We start from the raw sequence: 25,865 nt of genomic DNA on the forward strand, positions 1-25,865 counted from the left end.
TTGCTCCCTCCTCTAAAGCTAGTTCTCTCTGGTCATTCTAGAAATTGCATTTCTGGTAACATAATTACACATTTCGCTTAGAAAATGAGACAGGAGAACACTTCTTTCTGAGGCAATGCAAAATTTACCAAGGGTCGAAAATGAGTGGCCAGTCTATTCTTTCTTTAAAATCAATCCTCTTGGAGTTACCATTGTGGCTCAGTAGGTTGAGAACACGACATAGTGTCTGTGAGGATGCAGGTTCAATCCCTGGCCTCACTCAGTGGGTTAAGGATCCAGCTTTGCTGCAAGCTCCAGCAGATGCAGCTCAGATCCCGTGTTGTGACTGTGGGGTAGATTGGCAACTGCTTGGCTGTGGCTGTGGCATAGGCCAGCAGCTGCAGCTCTGATTTAACCCCTGTCCCAGGAACTTCCATATGCTGCAGGTGTGGCACTAAAAAAAGGAAAAAAAAAAATCAATCCTTCTTTTTCCTTAGATGACAATTCTTTGTCCTTTAGGACTTAGTGTCAATGCTGCTTCCTTCTGGAGGCTATCCCTGACTTCTCCAGACAGGCTTAGAGTCTTTAATACAAAACCGATAACTGTTGAGAGTGCTGTGCATTGTCTTAAGCTCTTTTCATGTATTATCTCATTTAATCCTCAAACTAGCCTGAGAGGGTAAGTTACTTTTATAATCTCTATTTTGCACTTGACAAAGCTGAGTGCAGGGCAGGACAGTAAGTTAGCAGAACTGGCATTTGAACCCAGGCAATGTGATTTCAGCGGCCTTGCCATCCAATACCATCCTGCCTCCCAAGGCAGTTTGCTCACAGAACACGCTATACTTTTCCTGACTCAGCACCTGTAGTAAACATCAGTGGATCGCCTGCTCAGCACCCATCCTGTCTTTCCCTTACAACAACTTTTTCTTTCAATCTGCTTACACAGTCTTCATCCCTGGCCCCAGAGGTGAAATACATAATGTAGACTAAACTAATCAACATATCCCCTCCCACTGCTCACAGTGATTGGCTCAGGGTAGGCGTATGGCCTAGGGTGGTCCAATCAGAATAAATCTTGAGACTTTTTCTAGGATGCTGGGACTGCTGGGCCACAGATTCTTGTTTCCCCACCGTATGTGAATGATATAGCCTACAGTTGCTTGGCGTCATCTTGGGATCATAAGGGGGTTCTCATGACAAAGAGCATACATCATGGAGGTAACGCTGAGAAATGAAGAGAAAGAAGCGCTGGGTCTGGTCACATGCTTTGAGCTGCCTCAGTCAAGTCTTGCTAAAGCCCCCCAGTCTCTGAACTTCACAGGCCTATGTAAATTTCCTTTGTTGTCAACCCAGTTGGAGTTGAGCACTCAAAAGCTTTTTCACTCATCAACACTTACACATGGTATTTTTCTTATTTAATTGCTCCTTTCTCCCAACTAACACTAAGATCCTTGAGGGTAGAAATCACTGTCCTGTCGCTGTTGTATTCCTAGTGCTTGATTCCTTTTAGACACTGCATGAATGTTTGCTGAGTGAATAAAATGGATGAATGGCACATTTTAGTGGCTCATGAGTGATCCAAACCAAACTTTCAGTTTGCTTAGATTTCGTGCCATTTTTAGGTGCTTGAAATCTCCAACATGAAAAGTTTGGGTTAGTCAAGCCAGGCAGAGACTAAAATGAAAATTCTGATTCCCAAAACAGTCTCAGGGAAGATTGTCATAAAGGGTCCCCAGTCCATAAGGGCCCTATATCATCTCAACTTTTGCTCCTTTACTTTCTTTGACCATCTTTCAGGGAGAACCCTCTGCATTGATGGGGGCTACATCTTCTGCACCAGCTCCTGGGGTGCCTCTTGTGTCCACCTGTAGCAAAGACTTATTCTAAGCCTGGAAACTTACCTCTGGGCCTTTCCATGAAGAGGCTTATTGACTAGACAATGGATCCTTTGAATTGGAAAAACTATATATTTGAAAAAAAAAATTAAAGAACATTCACCCTCAACAACAGTTTTACTGGTACCTATGGCAAGATCAAATTAAAAGGTGGATAGAAAGAAGTATAACAGCCAGCCTTAGGGACTCCCTTAACAAAATGAAAGAATGGAAATAAACTAAGAACAAAAAAATTTTAACTCTACACCAGCGTAAATTCCCCCTCCTTAGAATCCAGAGTTCAGCATGCTACCTTTCAGCATACCTCCTTATTTTATGTCTAAGAACTACAGGTCCCAGAAGCTATAAATATCTACAATGACAAAAACAAAAAAGGCAAAGTGTTCACTAAGCTTGTTTTGTGTTCTAAGAACATGGCTTAGTTACCTTTCGTTTAGGGCAGGGGTGGAGGGGCTAAAAAACATGGCTGGACAGAAGTGTGGGTTGCACTCTAGGGTCCTACTGAGCTGCAGTAGTCCTCAGGGGAATCCTAATAGCCATTAGAAGGAAGGTCCCCATTAGATAAGATCATTTAAAAAGTGTGCTTAAAAGCCATGGCTTTCAAATCAAACAGAATGGAAGACCTATTTTTAATTGGTATGCAGGAAACTCTAGAAGTTCTCGTGGTGGCGCAGCGGAAACAAATCTGACTAGGAACCATGAGGTTGCAGTTTGTCTTTTTGCTTTTTCTAGGGCTGCTCCCGTGGCATATGGAGGTTCCCAGGCTAGGGGTCTAATTGGAGCTGTTGCTGCCGGCCTACACCAGAGCCACAGCAACGGAGGATCCGAGCTGCGCCTACAACCTACACCACAGTTCATGGTGCGCCGGATCCTTAACCCACTGAGAAAGGCCAGGGATCGAACCCGCAACCTCATGGTTCCTGGTCGGATTCACTAACCACTGAGCCACAACGAGAACTCCATGGGAATCCATATGGTTTTCTTCTTGTTTTTGTTTTGTTTGCCACACAGGCAGTATGTGGAAGTTCCTGGGCCAGGGATCGAACCCACGCCACACAGCTGCAACCAGAGCCACAGCAGTGAGATGCAGGAGCCTCAACCCACTAGGCCATGAGAGAACTCCTGAGGTTGTGATTTGATCCCTGGCCTTGCTCAGTGGGTTAAGGATCCAGTGCTGCCATGAGCTGTGGTGTAGGTCACAAATGCATCTCGGATCTGGCATTGTTGTGGCTGTGGCGTAGGCCGGTGGCTATAGCTCCAATTAGACCCCTAGCCTGGGAACCTCCATATGCCGCGGGTGCAGCCCTAAAAAGACAAAAAGCCAAAAGGCCAAAAAAAAAAAAAAAAAGCCTCTAAAAGTTTTCAAAATTCCAATTAGCTTCATTGAGAGATCTGTTGTAAAAGGCTAATGTAAAGTCAAAATCCAGGGAGCTGTCTAAGCGGGAGGATGCTGAGACAATGTGACCCCCACTGCTCCTCTCTGGCCTTCTTTTTCTGAGTCCTCACTTTTATCAGTTCTCACCTGAATTGCCTTTCTACTTGGAGGAGACTATTAAACAGTTGCCTTTGAAAATAAGATCGCCTGAGGCCACAGGCAAGCTTGAGGTAGCTTTCACTCCTTAAGTCAAAAGCTGAACTAAGGGCCATAGTTAAAGAATTTCTTAAAACCAGGGAGGATCCTCAAATTTTTGTAAATGGATCACCTCCTGAGATTATTTAGGGAATAAATATAGCTGGTTTTCAGAGCTTGATAGAAAAACATTTTAGGCCTTCTCCCTTAAATTAAAATTGTTTACCCAGAGGGAAAGGACAAATTGAGGATGATGAAGTCAGATGAGTGAATCAATCTATGACGTCAGCTAAGTCACAACCCAATTCTTTGAGGAACTGAGAGCAACTGGAAATGAACCTCTACAAATGGTTCAAATTCCACCCATTCCTTTCCACCAATCCCCAAACCTCCCATATCTATCTCAAAAGGCTTGTAACCTTTCCAGGAACTCTTATCTTAATCATCCCCAATTCCTAAGACAGGAAAAAAAGAAAAAAAAAAAAGGAAAAAGAGGCCTTTAAAAAACAAACTGCTGGGAGTTCCCATCGTGGCTCAGCAGTTAACAAATCTGACTAGCATCCATGAGGATGCAGGTTCGACCCCTGGCCTCACTCTGTGGGTTAAGCATCTGGCATTGCCGTGAGCTGTGGTATAGGTCGCAAATGCAGCTCGGACCCTCCATTGCTGTGGCTGTGGCATCGGCCAGCAGTTATAGCTCTGATTTGACCCCTAGCCTCAGAACCTCCATATGCTGTGGGTGTGGCCCTAAAAAGTAAAATAAAATAAAATGAAAATAAAAAACAAACTGCTATAGAAACACCTTTTTCCAGAATCTATTCAAGAACAAAGGCAAATCTTAAGGACCTTCTCCACAAGTATTAGCACAAAAAACTTCAGCCCTCTGAGCAGATAAACTTAACTTATTCCAAATAGTTATTTATAGCTAGTGAGTTTTATATTGTTATACTTGATTCATGGCCAGACATTTTAAAATGAAAGCCACATGATCTCTGTTTGTATCTGAATACTTAATGTATGTCTATATGGGTATATTATGGATATGATATTTTCTAGCTCTGTATGGTATTGCTAAAATTAATTTGTAAAGAGCTCTATTTAATTGGCTTAAACACATATAAACTACATTCTCAGAAAATAGGATAGGAACTAATTCAAATGTTTTTCAAGTTCATGTGATCTAGGATAATTTTCAGTACATAAAATCTAGTTTAAGGATGTTGGTTTAATTCATCAGACATATCTTTAGAGTTATCAATGATAAGCATACTGTTATTCTACGTAGGCTTACTAAAAGTTAAATATGCTCATGTTATCTCTGTTACAAATTTGTCAGCCAGAAAAATAATTTAGCATATGACTGATGTTGTCTAATGTCAAATGAAGCTTTTGTAAGTAATCCAAACACGATTGCTAAGAACAAATAAATTAACATTAAGTAAGAGTTTTTAATGCAAACTTTTAAGCAATGACTGTTTTATGGTATGTCTACTTCAATAGTTTCCCAAGAGAAATTCACCAAAATCTACAAGTATTGCTGGTAAAATCTTGGCTTGGCTAGTTAGCCTAAAAAGGCATTTACTTCATCTTATTTTTTTTTTTAACATATTCTTCTTAAAATTTTAAAAAATATTTTTATTAAACTATGGTTGATTTACAATGTTGTACCAATCCCTGGTGTGCAGCAAAGTGACCCAGTCATACATATACATGCATTCCCTTTCTTATATTATCTTCCATCATGGTCTATCCCCAGAGACCCTGTATATACAGGAGGGTTATACAGGAGGATCTCATTGCTCATCCATTCTAAATGTAATAGCTTGCATCTACTAATCCCAAACTCTAAAAAGGCATTTAGAAGTCCAATCTGAAATCCTAAAAATCTGTCAGAAAATATAGGTCAAAAGCGAAGAAATGGCAATTAGGCTGATAAATTTCTCTTGAGCAGCAATATTTGTCAGAAGCTAAATTGTTGGGAGATAGTAACTGGCAATGCATGTTCTATACCTTGATAAGTGGAGAAAACAAATATGTGGCTTTTTTGCTTCTACGGTGGGAAGAACCATTACCTCCCTTCAATACTCACCTGGTGGTAGGGAATTAACTGAACATAGTAGGGAGATTCAGGTGCTAAACACTCCGAAAGAATGACAAGTATCTACCACAATCCTTAACTCCATCAATGAAAAAGTTTAAGAAAATTACACGAGTTAGCATTCAACTAAAAACAAAAACTAGGAAAAACAGCAGAGTAAAACCAAAGGAAAATCATAATAAAAATTAATAAGGGAGTTCCCGTCGTGGCGCAGTGGTTAATGAATCCGACTAGGAACCATGAGGTTGCGGGTTAGATCCCTGCCCTTGCTCAGTGGGTCAAGGTTCCGGCGTTGCCGTGAGCTGTGGTGTAGGTTGCAGAGGCGGCTCGGATCCCATGTTGCTGTGGCTCTGGCGTAGGCCAGTGGCTACAGCTCCGATTCCACCCCTAGCCTGGGAACCTCCTTATGCTGCGGGAGCGGCCCAACGAAATAGCAAAAAAAAAAAAAATTTAATAAGGATAAGTGCAGAGATAAAATAGAGAAATAAAGACAGATAGTAGATGATACAACATCATCAAAACTGTTTCTTTGAAGTAAATAAACCTCTAGCAGGTAGAAGGTATAAATAATGTCAAGAATAAGAAGAGATGATATATATTTTTAAAAGCAAAAGCAACTACTATGAATTTCATGCTGGTAAATTTGAAGCTCTACGTGAAAGGGGAAAGTTTTGAAATATCTAGCAAGCGTTTGGACATTTGTGTTGGAGCTCAGAGAAGTCCAGGTAGGAAACTGAGGTCATCAGAAATGGAACATTGTTGTTTTTAAAAATTGTATTAGAGTATAGTTTCTTTTTGGTTTCTGTTGTTTTGTTTTTTAGGGCCGCACCCACGGCATATGGAAGTTACCAGGCTAGGGGTCCAATCGCAGCTGAAGCCGCCCGCTTATGCCACAGCCACAGCAATGCGGGACCGGAGCCATGTCTGCAACCTATACCACAGCTCACAGCAACACCAGATCCTTAACCCACTGAGCAAGGCCAGAGATGGAACGCACATCCTCATGAATACTAGTCGAGTTCGTTAACCACTGAGCCAAAATGGAAACTCCTTTATTAAAGTACAGTTAACTTACAATGTTGTGTTAGTTTCAGGTGTACAGCAAAGTGAATTAGTTATACAGATACATATATGTCCATTCCTTTTCCCATTCTTTTCCCATATAGGTCACAACAGAGTATTGAGTAGACTTCCCTGTGCTCTGCAGTAGGTCCTTGTTACTCATCCATTCCCTATAAAGTAGTGTACATATGTGAAGAAAAATTACAGAAGGGAAAGAAGCTTTTTTGTTTTCAATGTCCCATTTCTGGCTTACAGTCAGCACTTGTTAACATGTATTGAATGAATAAATAAAAGGATAAATGCAGTAATTTTAAAAAAAAGAAATGGAAAATGATTGAGTTATGGGAGGTAGAACTGATGGCAGGATCCTTGGGAGCAACTTTACTTTGAGGCAAGGCGGATAAAGTGGAGCCACAGTGAAGACCAAGAGTAAAGAATGAGGAGTTGGTGCGAGAATCAGAGCCGTGATGACATCTATCCGAGGGCAGAGGGAGATTCAAGAAGTTTAGTGTCAACAGAAGAGAAGTTAAGGAGCCAAGGGTGGAGCTGGTTGCCCATTGGATTTGGTGGTTTGAATGGCTTGAATGACCTTGGTTATAGCAGAGCTGGTGCCACTGTGTGGCCCCAGAGGTGTGGCCATGTCTAAAGAGGGAACAGATCCTGGAAGTGGACATTGCAAGTGTAGCCGACTTCAACAGCTTGGCTCTGATGGAAAGAGGAGTGGAAGAAATAAAGGCAGAAACCACAAGAGAGAGGGAGGGAATAATAATAGATGCGGATGGAAGGTGGATGGAGCCCTGAATGACAGATAAGACGCCTCTTCCTGGTGATAAGGAGAGGAAGTGGTGAGGCCAGGTGCTGAGAGAGATAAGTTGTAGAGGGCTGGGGGTGGGGGGGAGAGTGCAGGAACTGGAAGGGCTTCCTGCCAGATAACCTCTGATTTTCTCCAAAGGAGGAAATGAGGACTTCTGCTGAGAATAGGAGAGTGGGTGTCAGGCAGGGTCTTTGAGAAGAAGGTCAGGAGTAGTTGCTAGGAAAATGGGGAGTGAGCTGCCCAGGGCACTTCCATACCCAGCAGAGCCAGCTATGAGCAAGACCCTGGGTTTTGACTTGTAGGCAGTTTCCTTAAAGCTTCTTAGAATCTAAGATTCTAATATATGATAAAAGATTTCATTAGCCATATTTTCTCATAGGAGGTATTAAATAGGATGTAAGAATGATCTGCATTCCTATATTTCTACAGCGTCCTAGATTTAGTTATAAAATCCCTATTCTTTCTTTTCAGTCTCAAGTTGTTCATTCAGCTAAACTCTAATTCTTAGAAAATCATGCTTGTTTTGAACACATTCAACAGGAATCTTAATAGAAACTTATTCTTGACTTGGGCTCAGAAAAGTTGTAAAACTCTTTTAGGCTTTAGCTTCCATTATAGGAAATAATAAATATTTTAATTGTGTGGGATTGGAAATCTACAACTTAAAAAATCTGTAGAGTAGATTGACTTAATGGGCCATATAAGAATTCACTTCATTGTGGGAGCAATTGACAATAAATATCTTTCAAATTCAGAAAACAAAAAAACCTTTGAAAAGATCATATTTAACAAATTATTTGCACTTTCGTTTTGCTTTTTCACTTTTTTTTTTTTTTTTTTTTTTTTTTTTTTTTGCTGACCCTGAGAAACCATGATCTGTCCCCCACTCCCCTTATTTTGCTTTTTAGGGCCGTACCAGTGGCATATGGAAGTTGGGGTTAGGAGTCAAAGTGGAGCTACAGCTGCCAGCCTACATCAGAGCCACAGCAACTTGGGATCCGAGCCATGTCTGAGACCTACATCACGGCTCATGGCAACACCGGATCCTTAACCCACTGAGCAAGGCCAGGGATCGAACCCGCATCCTCATGGATACTAGTCGGATTTTGTTTCCACTGAGCCACGACAGGAACTCCTATTTGCAGTTTTTGATGCTCCTTATTTATTTATTTATTTAGGCTGCACCTACGGCATATGGAAACTCCCAGGCCAGGGATCGAATCCAAGCTGCAGCTGCCAGCTATGCCACAGCTGCAGCATTGGATCCTTAACCCTCTGCACTGGGCCTGGGATAGAACCCTCAACACTTTGGAGACAACGCCAGATCCTTAATCTGCTGCATCACAGGGGAACTCCTTGATGCTCTTTATTTTTAAGTAAATCTTTTAGAACATTGATATTCACTATTGTTTTTTTTTTTTCTTTTTTTTTTTTTCTTTTTAGGGCCCCACCTGGGGCATATGGAGGTTACCAGGCTAGGGGTCTAATCGGAGATACAGCTGCCAGCCTACGCCACAGCCACAGCAATGCCAGATCTGAGCTGTGTCATGGCAACGCTGGATCCTTAACTCACTGAGTGAGGTCAGGCATCGAACCCGAAATCTCATAGTTACTAGTTGGATTCGTTTCCACTGCTCCACAACCGGAACTCCCTATACTATTATTATTATTTTTTTTTTTTTTTTTGTCTTTTTGCTATTTCTTGGGCCGCTCCCGCGGCATATGGAGGTTCCCAGCCTAGGGGTCCAATTGGAGCTGTAGCCACCGGCCTAAGCCAGAGCCACAGCAACGCAGGATCCGAGCCACGTCTGCAACCTACACCACAGCTCACGGCAATGCCAGATCGTTAACCCACTGAGCAAGGGCAGGGACCGAACCCGTAACCTCATGGTTCCTAGTCGGATTCGTTAACCACTGCGCCATGACGGGAACTCCTCCCTATACTATTATTAAGTGCTAAGAAAGCACATTCAAGGTACAGTAAAATTTAAATTCAAGATAATGTATTGTCTCAATGAAAAATATAAATTAAGCGGAAAAAATTACTGGATCTTGGCCTTGAATAAAAAATGTAGTGTAAGATATTTATAGGAGTCCAAAACTCCAATGAAAATAGCTAGTTATTTATAAGAAGTAAAGGGTAAAATACAATTTTGCCAGTCTTGAAAGACTGTAATATCAACAGATAATACCACATACGAATAAAACTGTACTGTGAAACCTCACCAATCTTGATATACTTATTTGGAATTTATAACAATTTTGACAAAGGCTTAGCAGAAGTTTACCTTTCCACCATTATTAATCAAATTATAGTATAAACAAAATTCGTAAAGTTAATGTTTAAATTACTTTAGAGAACAGATTAAGTTCAAATATCTTGTGCACACCATACTTAGTAACAATGAACATGTGAATTATAAACATTTTAATCTATCTCTTAGAGTATTTTTTTTTTTTTTGGATCTCCACTATTTTTGTACTTGATTCCTCTTAAAAATGAAACTGTCTCTTTAAAGCTATTCCATCATTCAGATTGGGGTTCCAGTCGTGGCTCAGCAGAAATGAACCTGACTAGTACCCATGAGGACACAGGCTCTATCCCTGGCCTTGCTCGGTGGGCGTTGCTGTGACCTGTGGTTGCTGTGACCTGTGGTGTATGTCACAGATGCGGCTCAGATCCTGCATTGCTGTGGCTGTGATGTAGGCCAGCGGCCATAGCTCCAACTGGACTCCTAGCCTGGGAACCTCCATATGCTGTGAGTGTGGCCCTAAAAAGGAAAAAAAAAAGAAGCTATTCCATCATTCAGACGTTAAGTTAGTTTTACTAGGCTCTTCCCTACCCAGCCAAATTATTATTTCACATAAAATAATTGAATGAAATTATTTTGCCTTTGATCAATTTGGTCTTCTGTTGTACTTTAAAAAGCAATATAGGGGTTTCCGTTGTGGCTCAGTGATTAACGAATCTGACAAGGAACCATGAGGTTGCGGGTTGGATCTCTGGCCTTGCTCAGTGGGTTAAGGATCCGGCATTGCTGTGAGCTGTGGTGTAGGTCATTAGACTTGGCTTGGATCTGGCATTGTTGTGGCTGTGGTGTAGGCCATTAGACTTGGCTTGGATCTGGCGTTGCTGTGGTGTAAGCCGGTGGCTACAGCTCCCTGGCATGGGAACCTCCATATGCCGCAGGTGCGGCCCCAGAAAAGACAAAACAAAAACAAAAAAGCAAAATAGAAGGTAGAGAATTATGAGAAAACTATTACATGTCTCCTAAGGTACAGGTAGTGTTTGAGGGATTTTAAAGCATTCCCTCTAATCCCTCCCCCCAAATATTGCAAGATAGATGTTATTGTCCTCATTTCTCAGATGATCAAATTGATACTCAAAGTTAAATGGTTTCCCTAAAATCCCAAGTATTTTCTGAATCGGGTAACTAAGATATTGTGCTTGAAGGGCTAACCATGGGATCTAGAACACGGAAAGCACTCAGTAAATGTCAGCTATAGCTACTGTTGTTACCATAATGAAGAGGCTCACTTTAAAGATAGGTGAGAACTGAAGGGCAGATGAAACAGCTTCTCTGTTTCAGTTGTGTTTACATATTCATTCATTTAATCATTCAACAAACATTTACTGAATGCTTATTCTGTACTGGGAATACCAGCATGAATATATGGACAAAAGTATAACTCTGAGCTCATCCAATATTTTAAAAAGTTATCAGCTACATATATATGTATATATATGTATACACACACATATATACAAATCAGTGATCAGCTACAGATATATACACACAAACATATATACATCTCCAAACTCTGTCTGAATTTCCAACTTCCACACTGTGTGTTTATTCTCTACTAAATAATATTGATATATATTTCATGTTAAGGTTTTTGAGCCAAAAAGACCTTGGAAATGAGTCTAAAACCTTTCATTTTACAGTGAGACTACTTAGGCTTTGAGATGTCAGAGGCTGGCCCTAATGAGAGCGGCACCTGATAACAAAACAGGGCCTGGAGTCAAACTCTGTGGATTGCCAGCTTGTGGCTTGGCTCAACATGCTTCATCTCCACCAGAACGAATGAATAAGACCCTTTGGAAGATAAAACGAGTAAGTCCCTCTCATCTATGCCACCTCAAAAGACACGTGCTGCCTTAATAGGGCAACAAAAAAACTCTGAAAACCTTCTTCATATAGGTCAACTGTCTGCGATGTCCAGGTGTAACACACCTGAAACCTAATGAGAAAACACTCATTAACATTTTGGGTTGGAATGGAACCACTGGCCATCTGCCTCATACTTGGTAGGTCCTGATGAGGGGAATGTAGCTTTCCCTGTGGTGTACCCAGGTCTCCATGCTGAGATGCAGAGATCCCGTTTCTTTTTCTCTGTTTCTGTTTCTCTGGGCCCTTGCCTTTACACTGACATTAAAAAGAGGCTCCCTGGAGTTCCTGTTGTGGCTCAGCAGAAACAAACCCAACTGGTATCCATGAGCATGCAGGTTTGATCCCTGACTTCCCTCGGTGTGTTAAGGATCCAGTGTTGCCGTGAGCTGCAGTGTGGGTCATAGATGTAGCTCAGATCTGATGTTGCTGTGGCTGTGGCAGGCAGCTGCAGCTCTGATTAGACCCCAAGCCTGGGAACTTCCATACGCCGCAGGTTCGGCCCTGAAAAGTAAACACACACACACAAACAAATAGGCTCCTGTAGCAGTCCTGAGAACCGTCAGTGGCCTTGTGGCGGATGAGAGGAAAAATTGCAGACTGATCCTCTGAACCATGAAACAAGAAAGGAATAAAATATTGGCTTTTTGGTCAACCAGAGAAAATAGCTCTCCGTCAGAGCCTCCTTTCAAAAACCTTAAGTTTATTTAAAAACTAAAGAAACAGAAACACTAGGTGACAAAACTATAAACTTGTAAAGACCTAAAAGCTCTTTCTTATCCAAAAAACAAACAAACAAACAAACAAACAAAAAACCCACCCCAAACTTCATGCAGATCTCAGGCATAATTACATCTCAGAGGATGGAAACATAACACCTGGTGTCCACTGTAACACCATTAGTCTCTTTACAGGGTCAGAACATTTCAGTGGACTTGCTTAATTGCACAGCAGCTCCTCTGGTAAGCAAGGTTTATTCTTTGTCAAGTATGGAAGAGAATATGAAGTGACTCACATAACCATGCTGTAGAAGCCAATATCCTTCTCAAAAAAGCAGCTCATCCTCCTGCCATATTCAAAGGCTTCATTCAGAGCACGGGGTATCATCCATTGATGGCTATCCTAACGGGGGGGGGGGGGTGCCATGCACTTTGTTTTCCCTGGTCTGCAGTTCCCTCCATTATTAACCTTTTCCCATTTATCCAGACTTTTATTGAATTTTTTTGGTTTGTTTTTTAGGGCTGCATCCGTAGCATATGGAAGTTCCCAGGCTAGGGGTTGAATTGGAGCTATAGCTGCTGGCCATGCCACAGCCACAGCAACTCCAGATCCAAGCCAAGCCACGTCTGTGACCTACACCACAGCTCAGGGCCACGCCAGATCATTGACCCACTGAGCAAGGCCAGGGATCAAACCCACACCCTCATGAATCCTAGTTGGGTTCATTACCGCTGAGCCACAATGAGAATTCCCCAGACTTTCATTGAATGTTAATTGCTAGAAGCTATTGTTACAAAGATGAAGAAGACATGGTCCTTCTCTTAAGAAGCTGAGTTTAGTGAGCACGAAAATCAGCTGGGGAGCTTAGAAAACAGAAACAACCAAGTTTACCCCTGAAGGATTCTGATTCAAAGGTCTGAGCTGAAGCACAACCTTCTGCACTTTATGAAAACAAGTTGAATCAGGGCAGTGTTGAGAGGATGTGAATGGTACGATTGAAGGAAAGGGAGAGGCTTTAAGATGATGCTTGTGTTCTAGCTTAGACAACTGGGCTGCAGGCTGAAGGCACTGCAGAAAGGGGCAATTTAATAATGTAATCATTTATTAAATTATGTATTTATTAATTTCAAAATATTAACCTGAGTTAATAAAATTAACCCGTGCAAGAAGTGACTCACTAAGGTAGTTACTCCATAATGGGGAATGACAGAGAACAAGTTGGAATACAAAGGAGGCTCAAGTATGGTTTAAAGTTTTCCCATGAAGTTCTGTTGCCTTTTTCACTTCCCAGCCCCAAATGGGAGGCAGTGTGGTTGAAGTTTTAGATGGCCACCTAAGGAGAGCTTGTGGAGGCCGAAGAAAAGATGGCCACAGATGAAATCCAACAGCTTAGGGCAGGTGGAGAAATAGGAACGAGAAAATGAAGGGAGCGATTACAAACATGAATTGAAAAAATCAATTAGTAAATGAATAAAAACGATGACCAGCAAGATAAGCATAGTAGTGGGATAAAGTTCAGTAGGATAAAGCCCAGAAGGAGAATCATGGATTCGATAAGCAGGAGGTCTCGTGGCAGCCACAAGAGCAGTTTTTGTGATGTCAGGAGGCCTCGACTTGGGTAGTAAATCACAGGTCAAACAAAAGTGGCGTATTTCATGGAAAATAGGATCTGAGGAACTTTATGAGATGGGAAGATGTGAGCTTATATGGAGGTTTAGGGAGGTTTGAAGATGTGAGAAAGGGGTCAAATAACAACATGTGATCTAGGGAGACTTAATTCATATACTTATTTGTACACGTTGGTCTGCGGTTCAGCGCTGAATGGGATCCACGTAGTCCCTGTCTTCATGGAGCTTGCAGCCAGTGCGAGAGTCACTATTCTAGAAGACAGTGTGGAATGCAGTTTGCTACAGAGGCACAGGTTGGGTGGGTGGGAACAATAAACTACTTTAGGGAGAAGAGGAAGATTAAACTGGGCCAGAAATTTAAGTTAGGTAATGAAAGGGTGGGCCTGGGGAAAAGTGCTTCCAGCAGGAAATGGGGTATTTGAAGGCTAAGACGTGAGACAGAAAGAGGAAGTTAAAACAAAAAAAGTGTGGGCTAAAGCATAGAGCACAGAGGGGAATGTGAGCTGAAGCCAGAGAGATAAATACGGGTCCAGTCATAGAGACCCTGGTAAGCTGAGTTTGAGACTTTAGCCTGAGGTCAAACCATTGAACTTAAGTTTTAAGTAGGAGAGTGACAGGATCAGATTTGCATTTTAGAAATGTTTAGGCTGTACAGGGTGAACAGATTCAAGGAAGCAAGACTGGAGTCAGAGAGGCCAAGTAGAGAGGGTAGGATCAAGTGTATAAGTAAATTAATTTCAAAGATGGGAGAGGAGGAGATAAAAATGATTATTTATAGGAAAATGATTTTATTTTTTTATAGGAAAAAGCAGATGCTTATGGACAAGGAAGCTGAGGGCATTCATATCTGATGAGGTAGGCTTCGAGGGAGCAACGGTGGGCCACTTGGAGAATTATGGCAGAATCACAGATGGGCTACTGTGGTCTCTTCATAGGGGGTGGGGTGGAGATGGAAAGAAGTGGTCTGTGAAATGTATTTTGAAGGAGGAAGCAGAGCTTGGTGAGGATGGGGTTGAGGGAAAGGGAGGAGGCAAGGGCAACTGAGATCTTTCATCAGTAAAAAGGTGATACTAGCACAGGGGGTGGGGTGAGGATGAAATGAGACGTCTTCTCTAGTGTTTTGAAGGTAATGTGATTGAAGGGCGCGGCTGATGATTCTGGAGCTGGGAGACTTGGGTACCAGCTGAAGGCACTGCAGCCCATTTCTGCTGTAGAGTGCAAGGCGTCTTCACCAGCGTGACTTGGTCCTTTCCAACCACACCATTCTTTCTCTCCCTGGGTCCCAGCTCAATCCTCGGCTCTTCCCAGAGCTCTGGACCAGAGACATCTTGGTCAGCTGATGATGTGCATGTGACCACACGCTTCAGCCCCTGTATACTTCAGAGTGGGGCTCAGAGGAGGCACCGAGCTGGGGACCTTGGGGCTTCACGTGCTGGGGCTCAATCAATCTCACAGAAGCCCCTCTTAGAACTTCCTCTAAAGAGGTGCTGAGCTTCATCAGCCAGTCTGTCAGTTTCGCCCATTGTAGCCAACAGTTTTTGTGGATTTTTTTCCCAACCCCATAATTCTTCTGTTAGATTGTGTGTGTATTAAAATACACATTGCATAAAACTTACCATCCTAACCTTTTAAGGTGTACAGTTCAGTGGCATTAAATACGTGTACATTATTGCACAAACATCACCACCATCCAACTACAGAACTGTTAGCATCTTGCAAATTAAAATTCTGTTCCCACTAAATAGCTACTCCCCATTCCCTCCCAGCCAGCTCCTCCTGGAAACCACCATTCTACTTTTTGTCTCCATGAATTTGACTACTCTTGGGACCTTGTATAAGTGGAGCCATACAGTATTGGTAATCTTGTGAATGGCTTATTTCACTTAGCGTAATGCCCTCAGGGTTCACTTATGTAGCATGTGTCAGCATTTCATCTGTACCTGAGACATTCTGAAGTTCCTGGGCCAGGGATCAAACCCATGCCACAGCAGTGACAATGGCGGATCCTTAACCTGCTGAACCACCAGTGAACTCTGAGAACTTTTTTCCTTTGTAAGGCTGAATAATATTTCATTGCTAGTATGTGCCATATTTATTTCATCCATTTATCCACTGATGGACACTTTGGGTGCTTCCACTTTTTGGCTGCTGTTAATAATGCTGCTATGAACATGGGTGTACAAATATCTGAGTCTCTGCTTTCAACATTTTGGGGCATATATCCAAAAGATTGCTTTTGGATCTTATTGCTGGATCATATGGTAACTTTAATTTTTAGAGAAACCACCATACTGTTTTCCATAGTGGCTGCATCATTTTATATTCCTACCACCAATGCACTAGGGTTCTAAGTTCTAATTTCTTCACATCTTTGCCAACACTTGCTATTTTTCTGTGTAAAATTTTTTTCTTTATTTTTTTAAGGGAGGCACCTGCAGCAAATGGAAGTTCTCGGGCTAGGGGTCAAATTGGAGCTGCAGCTGCCAGCCTATGCCACAGCCACAGCAATGCCAGGTCTGAGACACATCTGTGAGCTATGCTGCAGCTTGCAGCAACCCCAGATCCTTAACCTGTTGATTGAGGCCAGGGATCAAACCCGCATCTTCATGGATACTAGTTGTGTTCTTAACCCACTGAGCCACAATGAGAACTCCGAAATTTCTGAAAATTTTTGTGTAATGGTCATTGTTCTGAGTGTGAAGTGTTATCTCATTGTGGTTTTGATTTGCATTTTCCTAATCATTAGTGATATTGAATATCTTCCCATATGCTTATGGTCATTTGTATATTCTCTCTGGAGAAATGTCTATTTGAGTTATTTGCCCATTTTTTATTTGGGTTGGTTTTTTTCTTGTTGTTGAGTAATAGGGGTTCTTTACATATTCTGGATATTAACCCCTTATCAGATATATGGTTTGCAAATATTTTCTCCCATTCTGTGGGTTGCCTTTTCATTCTGCTGATAGTGTCTTTGATGCACAAAAGTTTTTCATTTTGATGAAATCCAGTATACTTCTTTTGTTGACTGTGTTTTTGGTGTCATAGCTATTTTAGGTTTTTAAAATGATTTTTTTCTATTCGAATATCGGAGCCAAAATTCTCTCCATTTTTCAGTTGGAGAGATTATTCAAAGAAACTGATGGGCTTATTCCATCCTGTTTGCTGTGCAAAACAAGGCAGGTACTTTGGAGAAAATCTCTGGAGTAATCTTCAGGGACCCTATAGTTTCACCAACACCCCCCCCAAAGTGAAAAAACTGCGTTTTCATCTTTTTCTTTGCCAGTCATGGACAAGTTTCCCCCTAATGTTCAAAACAGAAAGCTTTTGGAATGGAGAGTCTGTGAAATATTTTAGAATGTATTCATTTCTGGGCACTGCCTTTTACTAGAGCAGAGCGTTCCCTGTTTACAATGAATCAATGGGCTGGTGACACCCTGTTACCAAGTCTTCAGGAGTGGAAATCTGAAAAGCTGTGACCACTGCCCAGCCAGAACTGTATAGTTTTTGGTGCGCTAGCAAGCGCACAAGTCTTTTATTTCTTTTTTTTTTTTTTTTTTTTTGTCTTTTTGCTATTTCTTGGGCCGCTCCCGCGGCATATGGAGGTTCCCAGGCTAGGGGTCCAATTGGAGCTGTAGCCACCGGCCTACGCCAGAGCCACAGCAACACGGAATCCGAGCCGCGTCTGCAACCTACACCAGAGCTCACGGCAATGCCGGATCGATAACCCACTGAGCAAGGGCAGGGACTGAACCGGCAACCTCATGGTTCTTAGTCGGATTCGTTAATCACTGCGCCACGACGGGAACTCCCTTTTTTTATTTCTTCATTGAAGGAAGTTCCTCCACACTTCCCTCCTCCCGCTCCCCCGCACCCCAACTCCACTCATCACTTAGCTTTTGCAGTTAAAGCACCAAAGCAATGGGTCTGCTTAGGAGAGTTTCTGAAAGGAATGATAAACACAGAGAAGCAACATGATGAGCCACAATGAAAAGCACTCATTATGAAGCCGCTCAACAGCCCAGCCTCCTTTCCTAGTAAAACTGGCGTCAACCTGGTCTTTTCAGGGGCTGTGGGTGGGAGGAAGACTTTTCTAACCAAGGGGAGTGTGGTGGGTCTGTTCGTCTCTCTCTTCTTGAAGTCCAGCAGTTATAATCCTGCTCCGAATTCTTCAGGGAGAGCATCTAATGGTGACTGCGGATTCAGCGACAGCTCTTCCCGGGAGACAGTGAGCACGATTCCTTGTGCCCCTTTGAGCATCAACAAGCGCACTTGGAAACTTCGAGCCCCAGGACGTTCGCGCCCCTCTTTGATCCTCTAACCCTCCGTGCCCAGAGCCGTTTGGGGACGGGAAGAGCTAACTTTGTGCCCCCGTGACGCTGCTGCTCCTAGTCCTCTCCACACTCTAGGTAGTCTGGAGTCTAGAAACAAGCCCAGCCGCAGCATGTTCTGCCCACCCCGAGGGTGAGCGCTGACCACCCTGGAAGACGCTTTCCTCCGACGTCGCCCCGCTTCTGGTCTAACGCTAAAAAGAGGGAGCCTGCGAGCTGCGGCGGGGCAGGGGCGGACGCCGACCTGCGGGCGGGGCGCGCGCGGGAGGGCGCGAGGGGGGCGTGGGCGCGGCGGCTCGCGCGCCCCGGCGGCCGGGCCAGGGGGAGGGGCGCTGGCGGGAGCGGCGCCTCCCGCCCGGGGTGAGCGGCGCGCGCGGCGGCCCAGCGGCACAGAGCGCGGAGCGGGAAGGGAGGGCTGGAGCGCAGACGGCCGACGCGCGGGGGCTGCCATGGGCGCGCACTGACCCGCTGCTCAGCGCGAACTTCCTTGGCGGCGCGGAGCTCCCCGGCTGGCGGTGCGTCTCCTCCGTCACCATGAAAGGTAGGGCGGGCTCCTGGGCGCGAGGAAAGCGGCAGAGGTGCATCCTGCGCGGACTTTCTCTGCGCGTAGTCCTGGGGGAGACCCGGCGCCCACTTTGTGCGCGCACCCTTGGGGCGCCCCCGGCCCCTAAGGGCTCGGGAGTTGGGTACCGACGGAGACCTAGAGGTTGGGGTTTTGAAGCGTGCAAGTATTCCCTTCTGCATAGTGTCTGCAAAGTAGTTTGAAGCCCCAAGTCATTGTTTACAGATTCCAGTTCCCAACTTTTTATTGAAAAAATATACCCAGGAGAGTGGCGGCACCATCATGCACCTCCCCACCCCCCCACCCCGCGCCAGTCCGTTCTCGGCTCTGCAGCCCTACCGGCTCTCTTCAGGGTCCTCTCTCCTCCCCGCTGTTGCCGTTTCCCTAACCCAGAAGTGAACGGGCTGCCGGCCGGGTGTTTTTTCTGGGACTCGGGGATGTTCTCGGTGCGCCCTCCCCACATCTGGCAATGATTAGGTGCCCGAGGAGTTCATCTAGCTCGGGGAGTGAGTTTGGTTGGCATCTTTCGCCATCAGACCCACTGACTGGAAAATAACGCCTTCGGTTCCGCGTCCTTTCCATGTGCCGCCTCCGGAGTTGTGCCCACGTGTGTTCAGGGGTGACAGAGTCACCTCATTAATCGTCGCCCGGGCGGTGTCCTCTGCAGGTCGGTTTTGGGGACGTGTCAGATGTTATCGTACCTTTAAACGCAATCGCGAGGAGAAGGGCTTCGCAGGGCCGCCGTCTAAACGTAAAAACACGAAGATTTTTCAGCAGAATCCAGATTTATATGCGAGATAAATCATCACAGCAGAGGCATCCAAGGGGATCGTTTGGGGATGGGCCGGCGAGGTGTTTACACAAGACTGGAGTCCTGGTCTTGGGCTAGGGTAACACTTTTAAGTCCCCGCGCTGGACGGGAGTGAGGGGGCTGGGTGCTAAATGCCATCTGACCGCAGGGACTGAGTTTCAAGCCACCAGAGACCACGCGATGCGACCGCTTTGACTTGCAAGCGTTGCGCCCCAGGAGCCTCGCAGACTTGAAGAGTAACTTTTGGCTCTGGGTTCCTCTGGAAGGCAGTTCACACTAAACACTCCGGAGCAATAATGTCTTACCAATTAGTTCTCCTTTCAAGGGAGTCCTGTGTCCTCCTCTGGAGACCCTGAGAAGGTGGAAAGGGGCCCACCCGAGGGCTAGAGAAACAAAAGACGTGATGTACACTCTGGCTCAAGAATTGCAAAACACCTTGGCTTGTTTTCCTTCTTTCTCCACCTCAGTTTCTCTTTGCTCAATTACATTCTAGGAAACTCTCACACTTTCTTTGCTTAGCGCTGATTGAAGGATCCTCCCAGAAAGGAAAGTGTTCCTGTGGCTAAACATTACTCTGGGGCTCAGTTACTATCATTTTTAGCCAGAAGTTAATCTTCTCATTGCTGGTTACTGTGGCCAGTAGATTTTTGAACTCTTGGCAAGATAAGCCAGCTACTCATTTCATCAGCTCCCATGTGGATTCCTAAACCTTGAAAATCTTGTTATGCTTTTGACTGGGTCAATGACTGTTATTGCATTTTGGGGTATTTTTCACTGTTAATTCAAATCTGCAATGGAAAAACACACCTACAAGTCTAAACATAGTTTTTGTGAAATTTACACTGCATTCTGGACCAGCTTGCAGACCTCCTGGAGAAGGCTCATTGCTTACCCGCTCTGGTCTGGGCACTGTGGAAAAGGCCCCACTTACCTTCTGTCTCAGTGGGAGAGAGGTCGGAGGGACTGGTGAGCCCCGGGGTAAACTAGTCACTTTTAAGCCTCTTTTAAAACAAAATATTCTGTAAGAGGTTTGCTTATCAACTCTTGCTGTATAATTTGCACTTATTTGTCTGGTTGGTGAAGTGGGGAAGAAAGAAGAGAGTAAGAATTTTTTAGTACCTACTTAGTGCCAGCTGCTGTGCTCTACAAGCAATCTCTCCATGAATCCTCTTAACCACTCTAGGAGGTAGGTGTTTTAATCCCTACATGATAGATGTGGAAACCCGGAATCTAGAAGAAATAGGCACCAGCAAGGAGGAGGGTGGTAGGTGTCCAAAGACAAGCTTTGCCAGTTTCCCAGTGAGGCTTGGAGAGACCTAGGACAATAGGTATGATAACCTCTGGACTAGTAGATAAGTGAATCTGAGAGTTAAGTTGCCGAGTAATTCAAAGTTGGTGCAGCAGCCAAGAAGGGATGGAACCAAGAAATCGGACACAAGGCTTCTGAAGCCAAGCAAAGTGTGTTTTAGCCAAAAAGGAAAGCTGCCTTTACCAAGTAGAATTATTTTGACAATTTTCTATAGGTAACCAATGCAGGATTTTCCATGGGTTTGTGATTATGTCGTATAGCTATTAACTCACTATGTTTAAGAAAGGCAATGTTTGGAGTTCCATCTGTGGCGCAGTGGGTTAAGAATCCAACTGCAGGCGTTCCTTTTGTGGCACAGTGGAAACAAATCTGACTAGGGTCAGTGAGGACGCAGGTTTGATCCCTGGCCTCACTCAATGGGTTAAGGATCTGGCATTGCCATGAGCTGTGGTGTAGGTTGCAGATGAAGGTCGGATCTGGTGTTGCTGTAGTTGTGGTGTAGGCCAGAAGCTACAGCTCCGACTTGACCCCTAGCCTGGGAACCTCCATATGCTGAGGGTTCGCCCCCCCACCCCCCGAATCTGACTGTAGTGGTTCTGGTCACTGCTAAGGCCCAGGTTAGATCCCTGGCCTGGGAACTTCCATATGCTGCAGGTGTGCCCATAAAAAACAAACAAACACCAGTGTTTCATTAGAATTTGATTTCCCTAAATGATAAAAGTCAGTGACAAGCCTTGCAATACTTAAAGTTTTAACCTAAAACATTCTTTAGCCAAATAGAAAATTAGTGGATACCTTAGAAGTTTTTTTTTTTTCTTTTTTTTGCCAAAGCAAAAATGTAGCTACTATGTGAGTCAGATGTCTTTTCAAGATACTTACTTCACTTTCTATTTCTGATGTTTAAAGGTGGGATACAGCCTTTGTAAAACCCCAGGCCCTTGGAGTCTAATTCCAGGTCTGCCATGGGCCACAGCGCCACCTATCTGTTGCATTCAGCAAATATGTCTCTTCTATTTCTCCCATCTCTGGAGTCACAAGTACCAAAATAATGACATCATTATATATTTTCCAGAAGAAAATTACTTGCTTCATTGCCGCAATACTTGAAGTCTTGCAAACTGCTTAAAACATGAAGTTGGTTTTAATTTATTTCCAGTTACATTTTCAATTAGCTGTACTGCACCATAAATCTCATGGTGTTGGATAAATATTCACATTCTTTATGGAGGAATCTGACTCCTCTAGAGTTAGGTGTGTCATTACGAAATCACATTTCTGGTTCTGAAAGTTGAGAATGTTGGTGCGTTTTAATGCAACAGCACTCGTTGCCTAAGAGACATCTGAAAACAACCACCAGCACACGAGACCACGGGGGTTCAAAGCACTGTTCTAATTTAATAGAGGAAGAAAGTTGGTGCCATCAAAACATAGCATCTAGCTGCTTATTTTTGTGCTTTTGTATGTGAAATTTCTGAAATGCTGCTTGGCAATAATACTTTTTTCTCTCTCTTTTTGTCTTTTTAGGGCTGCACCAGAGGCATATGGAAGTTCCCAGGCTAGGGGTCTAATCGGAGCTGTTGCCACTAGCCTACGCCACAGGTCACGGCAAGACCGGATCCTTAACCCACTGAGTGAGGCCAGGTATCACACCCGCAACCTCATGGTTCCTAGTCGGATTCGTTTCTGCTGTGCCACGATGGGAACTCCCTGGCAATAATACTTTAAAAATGCACTAGTAAGCAGTATATTTCTCCAACTGCCTGTGGTTTTCCCAGATCCATGGTCTCCTTGCTTTCCTGGTATCTCTCTGAGATGTCTTGTCCTTAATTGGGATAAGGGAACAAGCACCTAAGGGCTGACTGCATTTAGCATGGAAGGAATCATGTTTTCTGCAGGGAAGTAGAAACAAAGTGAAGGCTTTTTCCTTTCACCATTTGGGAATTGGGCCTGCATTTCCTTGGGAGGACATTTACAATCCAATTACACTTTTGACTTTTTACTAGTTTGAAAATGCTTGACATTCTTAAGCTCAGGTTTAATTATTGCTAAGTATAGATCTTCCCCGTGGTCTCCTTTGCAATTTTCCAAGATTGTTCCCATTCCCCCTCCCCCCACCATGCAGTGATAACGGTGTGAATGGGAAAAGCTGTAGCATAACTAGGTGTCTAATTTTCCGAATTAATGCCTATTCTCAGTAAAACATTATTTCAAAACCATTGATGCAGCTGCTGCCAAGGTAAGTTAAATGGCCCTTGAAATATTAGTTTCCAAATGGGAATAAAAGACATTTAAGTTTTGTGATAGAAAAAGTCTGTTTTCGCCTCGTGTAAACCCAGCACGTGAGTGATCTCTCAGGGGGAAAGTCTGATCCACATGTCTCCCCGTAGTGGAAGAAGGGGGGTGGGTTGCTGGGAGAGGAGCCCAGAGTGGTGGCAAATTTCAGTCCTCCTGCTTTTAGTGGGTGAATCTGAGTGAAATGGATGAGGCAGTTGGGGGCCAGGGGACAGCGTTCTAGGTCGTTGGGGTAATCAGAGAGTCTACCATCACCATGGGGTCGGCTGTACCCTTTGCATCTTCTGTTCCTCTGCTGTTCCAAGGGCACAGGTTCTCTGAGCTGCTGGAATTCCTGTCTATAGCCTGGGGGCAGGGAACAGGGTCATGAGTTGGCAGATAAATGACAGGGACGAGGTGGGTCTATAGCATGGTTTGATCATGAAAAAAACTTCTCAGGCATGACTGATGGACCGATTAATCTCCCCACTTAATATTTTCCCTTTTAATGATGTTAATATTTATTGAGCATTGGCCATGCCAGACATTTTTTTCCTTCTTCATTGTACAGATAAGAAAGCTTAGGCTCAGAGAGTTTGCGTTACTTTTTTTTTTTTTTTTTGGTTGTTCCCAGGCTATAAGTCAAATTGGAGCTGTAGTTGCCAGCCTATGCCATAGCCACAGCAATGTAGGATCCAAGTTGCGTCTTCCATCTACACCATGGGTATAGCTCACGGCAATGCTGGATCTTTAACCCACTGAGCGAGGTCAGAGATTGAACCCAAGTCCTCATGGATATTAGTCAGATTCATTACTGCTGAGCCACAATGGGAACTCTGAAATAGAGTTACTTGTCTAAGGGCATCCAGCTAGCCAGTAGGGAAATGAATATTTAAATTTAGACAGACTGATTCCAGAATCCACGTTTTATCTCTAAGGTTCCCTCTTAGCCACACTCTCATGTTTCATTCAGTAAACACATCTTTGTTAAGCACCTACTGTGTGCCACATTCCACCAGATACTGAGTGAGCAGGGTGCAGAAGGTGCTACTGTCTGGGTTTGGACCTCAATAGCCTGGCATCAAAGGTCGAAGAAATTGCTGTGCCCTTCTGCTGCCAGAGGCATCTCTAGGCTGGAGCTCCTGCAGAGATGAGGCAGATTCTGGGGTGGCTGCCATGTGTAGAATTTATCTGCTAGGAGGTTTTCTTGTGACTGATTGAATGAGTGTGAACAACCAATTGAAGCCATAAATTCTAAAAATGGTCCCTGCACTGTCTTGCCCACAGGTTTGCTGTGAGACAAAAAAACATGATCAGATGTGCCATTTTCAAGAACAGACTGTAACCACTAGTAGGTGATCAGTAATAATAATAATAATAATGATAAATAAACATCTTAAACAAGGGATAGGGAGGTCCTGACATTCTTCATAGAGAGTATCTGTCTTTACTGCTGATAACAGTTTCTAACCACACAAACCATCCAAAGCTTGTGGGAAGTAACTTTTCTATCAAGCAGTGATTTGGTTTTTATTTAAGTGAATGATGTTTGAAGGTTTGTTTTGTTTTGTTTTGTTTAACGGCTGCACCAGTGGCACATGGAAGTTCCTGGGCCAGGGACTGAATCTGCACCTCTGCAGCAACCTGCTGCTGCTGTCAGATTCTTAACCCACTGTGCCACAGTCGGAACTCCCCAATATATTATCTTTAACAGATCCTGCTGATTGCTTAAGGAAGTTTCATAATTATATAGCAGTGAAAGCCAATGTAAGCAGAAATTAGTAATCCCAATTTAAAATTCCAAAGAGATCCTAGGAGATTTCTTAACCCTTGAATTTATTACAAATATTCAGTCAATACTCTTGAAAAATATAAAGGATATGTATTTTTCAACATGGGAGAACGTTTAAAAATTAATTTATTTGGAGTTCCCGTCATGGCTCAGTGGAAACGAATCTGACTGGCATCCATGAGGACGCAGGTTCGATCCCTGACCTTGCTCAGTGAGTTAAGGATCCGGCATTGCTATAAGCTGTGGTGTAGGTCGCAGACACGGCTTGGATCTGGTGGTGTTGTGGCGGTAGTGTAGGCCAGTGGCTACAGCTCCGATGGTTGACCCCTAGCCTGGGAACCTCCATATGCCACGGATGCTGCCCTAAAAAGACAAAAAAAATTTTATTTATTGGACTTGGGTATATTAACTATGCCTCCCTTATTTTCCTGAGCCATTAGGGACTGTAAGTCAGTATCACATGAAGTCATATGCACTTGCCTAAGAGGTTGGACCTTTGACACTATGTGACAAAACTAACTTGATATTGGTATGTGGAAATATCTGTACTTCTTTGGGCCTAAGTCACTTTCTTGTGACATAAAGATGTTTGGAAACTAGCTGATATTTATATGACATTTTATTACTCAAAGGCAAAATTGTCCTAATTCATAATTGATAATACATATTTTAAAATACTACCATTTCAGAAAATATAATTACATGTAGTGTTCCCAGTGAACCTGATGGTTCTAGTGTGGTGATGAGGATTGTGGGATCTGAAATGAGAGGGCCTGGTGACTGCATGCAAACAATTTAGCTTCCTGGAGCCCCCAGTTTCCTTATCTGTCAAATGGGGGATGACAATGGCA

At 43.7% G+C, this 25,865-nt stretch overlaps 1 protein-coding gene across 2 annotated transcripts in view; it reads left to right on the top strand.

The window, feature by feature from the left end:
- The first annotated feature begins 18,658 nt into the window (after nt 1–18,658).
- The window catches only part of COLEC12 (collectin subfamily member 12), a 192,002-nt gene continuing 184,795 nt past the window's right edge, over nt 18,659–25,865 (top strand). For both annotated transcript variants that reach the window (XM_021096156.2, XM_084964305.1), the window contains exon 1: nt 18,659–18,810. In XM_021096156.2, coding sequence (XP_020951815.1) covers nt 18,804–18,810 — 7 coding nt within the window. In that variant the 5' untranslated portion in view covers nt 18,659–18,803. The remainder of the gene's footprint in view (nt 18,811–25,865) is intronic.

Source organism: Sus scrofa, chromosome 6 (assembly GCF_054392235.1).
Source record: "Sus scrofa isolate SSC_HxYL_T2T_F1_AM1 chromosome 6, Sscrofa_HxYL_maternal_Yorkshire_Landrace_v2.0, whole genome shotgun sequence".
NCBI classification, from domain to species: Eukaryota; Metazoa; Chordata; class Mammalia; order Artiodactyla; family Suidae; genus Sus; species Sus scrofa.